The sequence below is a fragment of the Camelina sativa genome, chromosome 9 (assembly GCF_030686135.1).
Source record: "Camelina sativa cultivar CO46 ecotype springtype chromosome 9, ASM3068613v1".
Classification (NCBI taxonomy): Eukaryota; Viridiplantae; Streptophyta; class Magnoliopsida; order Brassicales; family Brassicaceae; genus Camelina; species Camelina sativa.
This window is the reverse complement of record NC_141888.1, coordinates 26,019,853-26,032,998: the sequence shown is the minus strand read 5'-3', so window position 1 is coordinate 26,032,998 and position 13,146 is coordinate 26,019,853. Positions and strand designations below refer to the sequence as shown.

Genomic DNA, 13,146 nt, shown 5'->3' with positions numbered 1-13,146 from the left:
CTGCCTAAAATGTTGGAAAACAGGAGAAACGGTGCATATAATATCTCTTATCGTCCTATAAGTAATAGACTAATAGGAGACTCGGAGCCGCGACACAAAGAATCGGTGAATTTGATGTTCTAACTCTTGAAGCCATTAACAATACCATTGATAAAACATACTGAGAAAATAAAGATAGACAACATAAATTCAATTTTTTTCCACTCGTTGAGGATTTGAATCACCCAAACAAAAAGTGATATGACCCAAGAGAGCCGGTCACTTATTTCCACAACATAAACCGAGAAAGTAAAATTAAACACTTCTACTTGTTGTATAGTTCTGATCATATGGGTATGTTGTTGAGGAACAAAGAAACCACATAATATTTTATCAACTCAGGCTGCGTGAATATGTCAGTCTTCTTGTAAAAACCTCCATGACCTTCGAGAGGTTTGTTGAAATTTTGCGACAATTTATATATATTGAGAGTGTAAAGTTGTTCGGATCATTATAATCTTGTCACTCATCAGACATGAGCGGCAAATAAGATAAATTGCATAGCCGTCACATGTTATACTTGATGTAGTGTTATTTGATATTAAATCTTTCTAATATTGCTAATATGAAATGATTATGATGAGGCACATTCGAAAGGAATTTAGAGGCGGATTTCGAGGTAGGTGCATACTTTTTATTTACATACGGTGAGGGTCATTAACTAATGGAAATCAAAAGTGACAAATATGTAACTTGACTCTATTATAAAAAAAAAAAAAGATGGGTTACAAAAAGGTAAAGGATAACAATGTCAGAATATTGGATTTAAAGTGTTAAGATCATTTCATCAAGATACCTCGATCTAACACATGATTCAACGGATCAATCGACATAACGTAAACGAAACCAACGATTTAACGAGTTCCCGGAATGATTACCGGTACATCTCGTGTGGGGGCCGAGATCACAAACATCCACTATGAAATCAAGGGTTACATCGTTTGTTACAACAAGATAATCATTCACCATCCTTTTCTAAATGTAAACCCAAACCTGAGATCACACAAGAGAAACATAGGATGAAGAAGACCTAAGAACCGAGCATAGAATCAGATATCATCAAACCCTCTCTCTCTCTCTCTAGCTCTCTTTCTCTCACTATGAGCAGCCTTTGAAGCGCTCTAAAGCGGCTTAAGTTAACTAGGAACAAAGCCTCTGTTTTATACAAAAAAACAGAGTCGGTTGTTTTCGTCTAACAAACCTTAACGTCTTCACACGTGCGAACGAGTCGGTTGTTTGGCCCTTCTTCATGTTAGATCATATTCTTATAAAAAGCTTTTGTTGTTTGAAAGGTGATTCAAACTTGGGAATAGATGGGTCAAGTAACGTATTTGTCTATTTCAAATGTGAATTAATTAGGATTTTAATTTTAGCTTAATATAGGACAAAATGATTTCATGGATTAATAGGCGTCAGTTACGTTTTCTTTTCTATAAAGTCATGTAACGCTCACTTGACTTTGAAAAACTGAATATCCATACTAAATAGTTACTCGTTCTGTACAACATAAATAAATGTTTGCGTAAATTTTACTATAATTTGTTAATTATAAAATAATATTATAAGTTTTAGTACATGATACAATGTTCAAATCCATGAATTATATAAATTTAGTAAATTCTATAAAATAAAACAAAACCGATATTGAAGCGGTCGTGTTTAGAAATCTCGATTTAACTTTTAGTTGTATATATTATAGTGAATAAAATATAATATTTGTGATTTCTTAGATTTTAATAAGATTGACACTGTGTCGATGTACAGTGCGATAAATAAATAAATTAGATATAATATTTTATATATTTAAAACATAAGCAATGTTGTATCTTAGTTTTAAAATATATATGTCATTATTAAAAAAATTAGGGATGCAAATATTTAATTTTAGTTTTAAAATAAAATTCAGTTTTATAATTGTTTTAAATAGTTTGTTATTGTTTCTGAAGATTTATGAAACAATAAATGAAATCTGTTAAATAATTTTGAAAATATTTTTTTATTATTTTATAAACCAATATAAGATTTTCTTTTGTTAGTTATTAAATTAATTAAAATGCAATGATATTTTTTGTAATATGTCAGGGTTAATTTCTAACAATATTGATTAAATAAGTATATATATATCACTGGGAGTAGGAGTTTACTAGGAAAATCTAGAGATGTAAAATAAATTATTCTCAAGTAACATATCTTTCTTTATTATGTCATCTTTATTAGGATAAAACCAAGTCCAAAACTATATAAAAGCTTAGATCAATTCAGAAAACACTTTCAAAGACCAATATCAAACATTAAGAGAAAAAAACAGAGAATAACGTACTATACACACCAATAAAGATCTTCTCCTGCTCAGGTAACAACTTGAGAGCGCTTATTTATCTTATAACATATAGTCCGGTAGCCAGATATTGAGTCAACGATTATCACATTGAGCTAACAAAGTCAACAATCTCCACCACATCATGGAGTAGAGAGTTGGAGTTCACCACTCTACAATTCAACCTGATTTCTCCTTGAGTTCCAGTAAGAAGTGTAATATTTCCCATCCTGTTCATTGCCTCCACGAACGCATCAAAGAATTTTTGTGTGCCATCAGCAAATGCTCTCACCAAGGGGATCGTGTCTGTGGCATTGGGGCTAGAGAACAACTCTTGATCGGTTTGGATAAGACCTTTTTGTTCTTTTAGATTCACGTAGTATTTGTTGTCGAAAACCGTAGGCGTACGCAGATCGAAATCCACCAAGGCACTTAAATTGCCATTTTGGGGACATAGTCCACGAAGAGTTTGGAGGTAAGTAGTGTTGAGAGTAGGATCAGGTAATCCGGTCTCGCCGAAGTTGTATAATCTGTCAATGATAAATCGACATTGATTTTTACCAAATGTGTGACCCCCTAAACAAAAGAAAGACCATAATTAGATCAACAATATTTTACTCGCTCATTACTACTAATCTGTCAATGATGTTTAGTTTCTTTTTTTTATTAATTACCGGAGAGAGCAACAAGATCAGAAGGACGATCGAGGCCAACATTTTTAAAATTGGCCTTAAGTTCTGGAAGTGTTAAGTCTGGAGCTGGAAGATTATTATTAGCGAGTTCCAAAAATGCTTGCAAGCTGTCTCTTCTCCCCAAAGGAACCTTCCAAGAGGGACCTCCTGCCTATAGTATAATTGCCATTATACACAAAATTTAGAAATACTTTATAAGAATTTTTTTATCACTCGGAAACATGTACTATAAATACATTGATTATATATTCAAAAGGAAGTTTTTAGAATCTCCACTATTTCTTCGAAGAAAAAGTTAGTAGTCTTACGTAAATCCTTTATTTGATATTAAGCTTATTAAGTTTTCTTGACGGGACCACGCGTTTTGACGATTTCTCGACTAATTTTGAACACTAATCATAGTATAGTTGAAAAGTTAGTACTAAATATGATTGTGATATTCTCAAACAACTATATCCCCACTTTTCTTTTCCAACTTAGACTCTCATGGCTGATATGATATGTAAAGTGACTATTTGACATATTAAAATTAAAAAAGACAAAAATGTTTGTAACCAATAAAAGAAGATGGGACAGTGAAGCATACCAAAGTAACAGATTGTTGAGCTGCAATGGTGAGCATATCTGCGCATGAAACGGTTCTTGGGCACGCCCTCTCTATTGCGGCTTTCATTCTATCAATCACATCAAATCCCCTAGTTGAATTTGCGTTTCCTAACGCATCTTTCTCTGTTTGAAATGATGTCGTGTTGTCTAACAAGATTGATGCATCACAACCCTTTTAAAAGTCCAAAACGTTATTTAAGAAACTATTAGTCTTTTCGTGCAAAAAAAAAATAATAAAAAAATTATTAGTCAATATATATATATATATATATATATATATATAGCACATCCGTAGCTACTAAATATTTACCAAAGGTAAACAATATAACATTGATTCTTTCATTCACTAGAACCATTTGTTCTTCTGAAGCAAGTAACTAGTGATATATAATCACATTAAAAATATATATATATATATATATATTCTATATTAATTAATAAATTCAAGAAAATGATTAAATTGAATTATCCTGGAAATAGTAGCACATTAGTTGAACACTGACGCAATGTTAAAAACAAATCTTTTAATAATCTCATTTTTCTATTAATAATCAATTAAAAATATCAGTACATAAGTTAAAAACAATCTTATCTAATTAAAGCAGCATTGTGTTGCTTTATATTTGTCAAAAATAGATAAATGTGTTTTGAACGTATTTCTGTTGTAGCAATGCTATACATATTTTCTGAATGCAAATTGAATTTTGTAAATTTAATCCATAAAAAGATGCTGATAAATTTTTTAATACTGATAATAATTCACTTTAAACAAAATCACAGTCATTAAAAGATGAAGAGATGAACTCCAGTAGTTCAAAAAACTAAAGATATAAGAAAAAGATGATCATGATATCTTACATTAACAAAGCAGTCGTGGAAGTGAAGACGAAGGATACTCCCCGCAATACGAGGGTCCGATCTTAGTTCGTTTACTATAGTATCTCTAACGATGTTGGTGACGTTAGGACATGAAGTGTCGTAAAAGGTAGGAGTAAGTTGAGCATCGGACAAGGACGCACGAAGCATAAGACATCCCAATGTGATTAAGAGTGTCCAAGTGTACGAAGTTGTAGAAGATGAAGAGAACTTCATTTTTTAAACAAAGAGAAGTAAAGCTATACGATTGAGGAGAAGATGAGTAAAGGTCGGTATCTTAAAAATCCTTTTATAGGAAATGAAGGTCAAATCTGGAGGCTTTCTTTTCTCAAATGAAGGCTTTTCTTGCGAACACAAAATGAAGGCACTTTTTTGTTTTTCTCTTGTCAACAATATGTAATATATCAGGTGTTTATTCTATGATATATGTATAAATGGGTAAAAAACATGAAATAAATCGAAAATAAATTAACTTTACTACTTTTCTTTTTAACCTGATCAATACGTATTTAATTTACTGTCCCAATGTAAAAAGAAAAACTAAAAGTATTAAAGATAACTTTAAGAAGATGAAATAACTCCTCAACGACCTTTGGAAATCTCTTGGTCGTCATACGCTAAAACCTAAACACACAAGAAAAAAAGAAAAAAAAACAACACCTCGTGTCTGCCACGTTCTTCACCTACACTCCTAAACGGTTCCCTCTTCCTTTTCTCAAGTTCCTCCTGATATATATTTAGATGATGCATGAGAATATGAGATTATGAATGTAATATTTTGAAATATGTATATGTGATGTGATGTGATATGTATAGTTGACTAGTAAAAATTAAGCTATCATATATATGAGATATTATCACGATTTGTTAAATTGTATATATACACATGTATCAAATAAGTCCACACTCCACTCTAAAATATGTATTTTGTTCAAGTTACTCTCGTTCCGAAAAGTTTTAGGTCTGTATTTCTTCGTTGCGATTAGAACCAATTGATACAAACACAGAGATGCCACTCTTTTGGAGAGGTTTACATTCCACCGGTCCAAGAACTATTTAATTAGTGCTAAGATAAATGTTGCATTGTTGAAATTAAAATCCGAAAATTGATTCATGTCCGATTCGAGTGTGTACCTAGTCTCCTATATATGTATGTACCTATTTGTGGGTACGTGAGTAATATAACCGAGAAGAAAAGTTATATTTTTGTGACTTCCACTTAGGCTCACGGGCCAGTCATTTTGATTTTAATTTTATATTGATTTTAGTCCACTTAGGCTCACGGGTCCAATGCACGGAAACTCCATATATATAGCTAATTAGTGATATTTTTGTTTCATAGAATAAAGAATACAACATCGAATAGGAACGATGTTTAAAAAAAAAAAAAAAAATTCTGCTGACAGTGCTGAGGCAATAATCGTCGCTGAAAATAAAATACAAATTATTTAACGAGATTACGTACATGTATAGCGACTTAAGATCTTCACATGACATCAAAAGATTATCTGTCTAATCTATCTGAAATACACGATTCAACGCACATGAATTGTCTCCATTTTGGCCGATTCGCTTGTGGAAAAAATCTCTGATTATTTTTGTGAAAATAGGGACACATCAAGGAAAATTCCATGTGATGTAACGTAAAGAGTGACCCACTGATCCAACAACTGGACTTTAGCAGCCGCAGTACCAACCCTAGACTTCGAGTCCCTAGCATCACCACCCACTACAATTTATTATCACAACCGTTCATAAAATTTTAGTAGTCTTTCAAAAATAGCAGAAAAAGTTAAACGTAAACGAAATAATGGAATTTATATGCGTTAATTTCGATCTTTGACGTTTTTTTTTTTGGGCAAATAATTTCTATCTTTGAAGTTAACTAGGATCATATCGGGCCTACACCGCAGAATTATTTTTTCTATTATTTTATTTTGATTATTTTGAGGATGATTTTTGTATGGTGTTTATAATTAAAAATTATTATTAATATTAATAATTTTAATTGGTAATATTTTATTTTTAAGTTTTTGTTATTATTTGTTTCTGGTTATTTTTAATTTTATTATTGTAATAAAACTATAGACTAAAATCAATTTTGTTTTTTTCTTGTATATGATGCATTGGAGCACCATTATTAGTGTTAGTTTTCTCATCACAGCTTATAAAACCTATAAAATATTATTATCAATATTAAATTTCTAAATATAGAAACATGTATAGGCAGAAATTTCTAACACCCCCTCCTTATATAGATAACAAGTACAAATCACTGTTAAAAAGAAACCATACTTGGAATATACCCTATATGCAAATCAGAAAATGCAACAAAAACAAACAAACATTCATCTTAAGAAAATGAGTAGATATCTAAGATATATGCAGTATTTTTTTGTAAGATGTGTTTAAAACCAATCAAGTAAACAATATATTGGTCTTTCAATCTCTAACTCTTAACAAACTAATGTTATTTAGTCTAGAATTATGGCCCTTCACATGCTCTTCTTTTGAAAAAAGTAAGAGGATTAGTAGCTCTATTAGAGAATTTATATGAAACTGCTATGAGTAATTTTTTCGTAAATATTTTATATAGAAATTGAAACAAGACATATATATGAGAAGCAGTAAGTGGGCCACTGATACTCACTTCCATTGCCTTTTCATCAAAACCGAGTTTAAACCCATTCTCTTTAAAAAAACAAACGTATAATATGTAATGTTGTAAAAAAAACGATGTATAGTATTATTTTATAAAAGGAATCAAACGAAAATAAAGTGTATTACTAAAGAAATTGTACAAAACATAGATTAAATGGATGATCTTCTCATCTAGCTTAGGAGTTAAATCGCACCAACTTTATGTGATCATGTGAAGACCAAAGGCAGCCAATTGTTTTCATTCGTTCAACTTAAAGCCCGAAAAGGTAGTTAGAAACCACTTGTTTTGTACATTGGAAAAGAAAAGGAAAAAGGGGGAAAAACAAAGACGAAGAAGACTTGATTATTTTACACACAACATTATTAGACGAAGAAAAGTCATGAAAACCACACCAACATTTATAGTATCATGATTCAAGAATAGTTCACGTACGAAATGTTCTAGAAACCCAAAAAAATACTACAGACAACGTTTGTGTTCATAAATTCCACTTACATATTGAATTTCACGGTAGTCAAAATATGACTACCCAATAAATTCAAACAATGAAAATCAAACCAAGCATATTATTGAAAGAAACGTTTATACAACACATACAAAACATAGTTGAGGTTTTGAAATACATAAACACAAAGTGATAAATTAATGCGACAGAAGAATTAAAGCCACTTATTTCCACACAACATGAAACCGGGAAACTAAAAACAAAACAAACAACTTTAACAGTCGTATAGTTCTGATTCAAATAGATAATTTGTTAAGGAATAAAGAAACCACGTGATGTTTCATCAACTCAGGATGTGTGAAAATGTCAGTGTCTTTGTAAAAAACCTCGACGACCCTCGACAGGTTTAGAAAGCGCATGACGACAGGGTAAGGAAAAGAGTGATCTCTCTTCATCAGTTCTTCATTAAAGCTCTTCCATGAATCCAATGCCATGATTTTGACCTCTTCTTCGGCTTTCTCTCAAGAAATTCCATATTGCTTCATGTAACAATCAATGGATGTTCCCACGTGCTTTCTCTTATGCTCAAACTGTATGAAATAGATCACCAGATTAAATATTATATTTTACACCAACCTTGTATAGACAATGGATTCTTGAGGTGCCATTTCCAACAAAGGTTTCATGTCGAGCTTAGCCCAATTATTTTGGGCCAGTCATACCAAGATTCAATCAAATTGAATCACTAGGGTCTAGCAATTTAACCAGAAACGTTTTTTTTCTTTGGGATTAGGACCTTATTATAGTTGTGATATGTGTTTCACATTTTTTTATGCCAAAAACAGGAAAGATTCTTACACTTGTAGATATAGTATTCTTAATTTATTTATTTGATTTTCTTTTTTAACACTATATACAGTACATAATATTTTGAGAGGTTATTTATATCTTCGGGATTTGGGATCAGACAGGTCAAAGTGGACTAGTTACATTAAAACAAAAAAAAGGTGAGTTAATATTTACCTCGCAACTAGCAATGTCACCACAGAGACAGGGTGCGAAAGCTCGAGCCAGCAAGCGTCACGAGAAGGACAAGGTGCACCAATTTCTGATGGGACTCATTAAAACAAAAAAAGGTGAGTTAATATTTACCTCACAACTAGCAATGTCACCACAGAGACGGCCTATTAGTGCATTATTCACAAGAAGAGGTGGGAAAGTGCTTAACCACTCAAACTGTAACAACCCGTCCCATAGATTCCACTAGCCCTCCGCTAGCTGCCCCAACGGATCCCAAGCTGGTCCTGCAGGACATCGATCCTAACCCATCACTGTGGATATCCCAATCCACAGTGATGGGTTAGGATCGATGCCCTGCAGGGCCAGCTTGGGGTCCGTTGGGGCAGCTAGCGGGGGGCTAGTGGGTCCACGGGACGGATTGTTACAATAAAAATTGATTTTTATGTGACAACCTGTCCCGTGGACCCCACTCGGATTAGAAGGATCTAAATTCTACAAACGACCATTCGGATCTTGGAGGACCACCCCGTTCTCTGAATTATTAACCAGATCGTTAAAATCCCCTGTAAGGAACCAGGGCCCTTCTCTAAGTGCAAATATCTCCTTCAGCTTTTCCCAACTACTTTTCTCTTCCTCGGTTCGGGATCACCATACACAAAGGTTGCAAAAAAACACTTCTTTGCTGAAGTGACCTTAGTGTCAATAAAATTATCTCCTCACACTAGGATTTCCACTGTATGATCATGGGACCATAACAGAGCCAAACCACCTCCCCCATGACCATGGGGAGGGACAAAAAAAGAATTACCAAACTTTAATTCTTGAACTGCCTTTGTTACTACCATTTCTGAGTTCTTCGTTTCCATGATGAATAAAAAATATGGCGACCAACGTCTATGGATCGCCTTGAGACGCCGAATTATCTTGGGATTCCCCAACCCTTGACAGTTCCAGCTTGCTATCTTTACGTGAGGGGATTGGATGGATTCCGGAAATCCATCAAACCAGACCTAGAGAGGTAAGAAGTATCAACCCCCGGAAGTGATGTTGTATCATCCACCTGAGCCTGCCCTTGATTACTCGGAGCTCCAAACTCAGCCTCTTGTTGGTGCGCAGACAAAAGAGGGTCCATGTTTAACTTTCTTCGAGGATTAAACTGAGCCCTGATGATCTTTCTCTTCTTTGATCTTCCTCCAATGATAGTCAGGGGGCTAGGTTGAGGTTGAACTTTACTCTGTTTCTTCTCCAAAGAGCGTCCTGGGGGTCTTCCTGTTTTGCGCTTTCCAGAGGCCCTTTTTGTAGGGCGCAGTGGTGGGAGAACAACATTTGTTGGGCCCAATCTCAAGGCAACTGGAATTCTATCTTCACTTTCTTCACCCTCCTGAACTACCCTGCCCACAGGGAGGTCAACAGGGTCCAACAAAGCAAGACTTGCGTTCACCATCCCAGCTGCAGTTTCCTCCACTTGTCCCTGAGCTTCAGCCCTTCTGAATCTTTCCAGTCTCGCAGCACTCTCCATTGGATCCTTACAATTTGCATAATTTAACATAACTTCCCTAACTTTACTTACAGCTGTCTCCAACGCCTTTTGAGTCCCTTGCTGCAGTGGTTGAGTGTAGGTTCTCTCTGGAGACACCACATTCTCCTCTTCGAGTTGGCTATCCCCCACATGGGAAGAGGTTCTATGAGAACCCCCTCGAATATTGTCAACCAGAGCCTTCCCGTTGCCTCGTCTAGTTTCTCTTGCTCTAGATTGCCCTGAGTTCTCTTGACGGGGTGAAAACTCTGGTGAGTGAGCTTTTTTCCTTGAGCTACTAGAGTAGTATCTAGATCTTTGCTCATCAGAACAATGAGAATGTTCCCTCCCAGACGTGCCGGGCCTAGCTTTTATCAAAGAGTGACGGTGAGAGTAGCCTTGTCTGTGAGATCGGTTCTCCCGACTGTCAACTTCCTCATATCTTCGTCTATCAGTCTCTCTTCTTCGCCTGGGAGACGAAATCCTATGCGCAATTGGTGGACGCCCCATCCAACTATCTCTACCCTCTCTAGTTCTCAAGGGACTCTCTCTTCTGGTATCTTTTCTCTCTCGATAAGCAGATACATCTTTTGATAAAGTAGGACTAGCTTCCCTATTCCTGGTAAGAAATTCTCGAGCTCTTTTTGAAGTATAATGCTTTGGAGAACCCTTTCGGCTAGCCTTAAACTCCGGGCAGTCTTTGTCTTCATGGTCCAACCTTAGACACCTTTTGCAGTGTCTTTTCAACCTCTCATAGATAAGGTTTGTTTCAATCTCATCCCCATTTCCAAACTCAACAACTGACGTCTTGATTAGGGGTTGGAGACCGTTGATGCTTACTCGCATTCGCGCCGTTGTGGGGGTTACATCCAACTCCTCAACTTTCCCAATATCCTCTCCGATACTCTTCATGAGGTCTTCTGTCCATAGGTGGACTGACATACTTGTAACCTGGATCCAAAAGGGGATCTACGATGGGAAGGACTTAGATATCGTGGGTTCCCATCTCTGCATAATCAGCATGAAGCCCGCAAAATGATACGGTCTGTTCTCCAGGACAAACAGGAGATCTTCTTTGTTTGCAAACTGGAATTGAAATAAGCCATGACCTAGGTCCGCCCAAATAGGGGTCTGGAAGAAGTTTTCCAGTGTTCCGTGAAGAAAGGAATAAGCGTCCACGCTCTTTGAACCTGGGGTTGGTAATCCTTCCAATAATTGTCAGCTTATATCGGATCAGAAGCTCGGAATTGTCGCTCACCGGGGCTTTAATCCTAGAGATTCGGGGACCGCTACTGGAAGAGGCGATGGCTTTTCCTTTTTTCGCATAGGACAATCGATGAGTCATTGCAGAACACCAGTCAGTCGAAATAGAAGTAGCGAGAGAAAGCAAGTAGAGTCTGTGTGGGGGAGAAAAACTCAAACACTGGCGGAAGTACGCTTTAGATCTGAGACTCAGATCTGGAAATCAAACGAAAATTTAAATTCTCGGGTTTCGTGTCAGGGAGCGTTTTCTCTCTCTACTCTCTCTCATTGATTATTGAAAGTTTAATAAAGATCTATAAACTAGTTTAAATTCCACTTACATATTGAATTTCACGGTGGTCAAAATATGACTACCCAATAAATTCAAACAATGAAAATCAAACCAAGCATATTATTGAAAGAAACGATTATACAACACATAACCCTGGGCATTCGGGTATCCGATCGGATTCGGGTTCGGATGTTCGGGTTTCCGGATTTTCGGATGTAAAGATATAAAACCCGATCGGGTATTTTATAATATCGGGTCGGGTTCGGGTAATTTGGCTTCGGGTTCGGGTAATTTCGGGTTACCCAAATTTATTTAAAAAAAAAATATATATTTTTTCTTCTATCGTGAAAAAAAAAAAACTTTCTACCTCTCTCTTCTTGTCTCCTTCTTCTTCATCTCTCTTTTCTTCAGCCAAAAACCCTAATTTTATTTATCCATGACCACCACTTCAAGAATCAAGTCCTTCAGATTCTCTACCAAATCTAACAATATTTATAGCAAATTATATGATATGATTCATATTTATCTTCTAACCTCACTCACTCCTCAAACCTCACAAAATATCACTTTTTTTTTTTGTAGATTTGCTTGTCATGTTTCTAATAAAATTGATTTGGGTTTTAAAAATATAAAACAATTCTGGATTCTGTTGAGAAAGAAAAAAATAAGTCAAATTTAGAATATATATATATATACATATATATAAATACTTAATGTTTTTATACTATGACAGAATAATCTAGATGACAAAATGGTTTATGATGCATCAATTAATGTCTAAGGTACTGGGTTCAAACCCACTTAAATGCAATTTTATATTTATTTCGGGTTGATTCGGATCTACTTCGGATATCGGGTAATACCCGAACCCGATCTGGTATCCAAATTTCAAGAAAACTAGATCCGATCAGGTATTTACTACCACCCGAATCCGAACCAAACTGCCCATTTCAGGTCGGGTACGGATTCGGTTAAAATGCCCAGGCCTAACAACACATACAAAACATAGTTGAGGTTTTGAAATACATAAACACAAAGTGATAAATTAATGCGACAGAAGAATTAAAGCCGCTTATTTCCACACAACATGAAACCGGGAAACTAAAAACAAAACAAACAACTTTAACAGTCGTATAGTTCTGATTCAAATAGATAATTTGTTAAGGAATAAAGAAACCACGTGATGTTTCATCAACTCAGAATGTGTGAAAATGTCAGTGTCTTTGTAGAAAACCTCGACGACCCTCGACAAGTTTAGAAAGCGCATGACGACAGGGTAAGGAAAAGAGTGATCTCTCTTCATCAGTTCTTCATTAAAGCTCTTCCATGAATCCAATGCCATGATTTTGACCTCTTCTTCGGCTTTCTCTCAAGAAATTCCATATTGCTTCATGTAACAATCAATGGATGTTCCCACGTGCTTTCTCTTATGCTCAAAC

The 13,146-nt window shown here is 35.1% G+C and overlaps 1 protein-coding gene and 1 pseudogene across 2 annotated transcripts in view; both read right to left on the bottom strand.

The window, feature by feature from the left end:
- Nucleotides 1-2,213: 2,213 nt before the first annotated feature.
- On the bottom strand, nucleotides 2,214-5,267 carry LOC104711414 (peroxidase 33). The gene is made up of 4 exons (XM_010428112.3): nucleotides 4,513-5,267; nucleotides 3,635-3,826; nucleotides 3,031-3,199; nucleotides 2,214-2,932 (listed from the first exon to the last, which is right to left on the bottom strand). The coding sequence occupies exons 1-4, from the start codon at nucleotides 4,744-4,746 to the stop codon at nucleotides 2,463-2,465; spliced, it is 1,065 nt and encodes a 354-aa protein (XP_010426414.1). The 5' UTR covers nucleotides 4,747-5,267; the 3' UTR covers nucleotides 2,214-2,462.
- Nucleotides 5,268-7,738: 2,471 nt separating this feature from the next.
- LOC104711413 (alpha-humulene/(-)-(E)-beta-caryophyllene synthase-like) overlaps nucleotides 7,739-13,146 on the bottom strand; it is a 40,574-nt pseudogene continuing 35,166 nt past the window's right edge. Inside the window, exon 6 of the transcript XR_015565684.1 lies at nucleotides 7,739-8,227. The product of XR_015565684.1 is annotated as an alpha-humulene/(-)-(E)-beta-caryophyllene synthase-like (transcript). The remainder of the gene's footprint in view (nucleotides 8,228-13,146) is intronic.

Coding starts and splice junctions, on each gene's coding strand:
- LOC104711414 (XM_010428112.3), bottom strand. CDS start 4,746: ATGAAGTTCTCTTCATCTTCTACAACTTCGTACACTTGGACACTCTTA. Junction 3,827..4,512: donor TCCACGACTGCTTTGTTAAT/GTAAGATATCAT, acceptor GACTTTTAAAAG/GGTTGTGATGCATCAATCTT. Junction 2,933..3,030: donor TGATCTTGTTGCTCTCTCCG/GTAATTAATAAA, acceptor TCTTTTGTTTAG/GGGGTCACACATTTGGTAAA.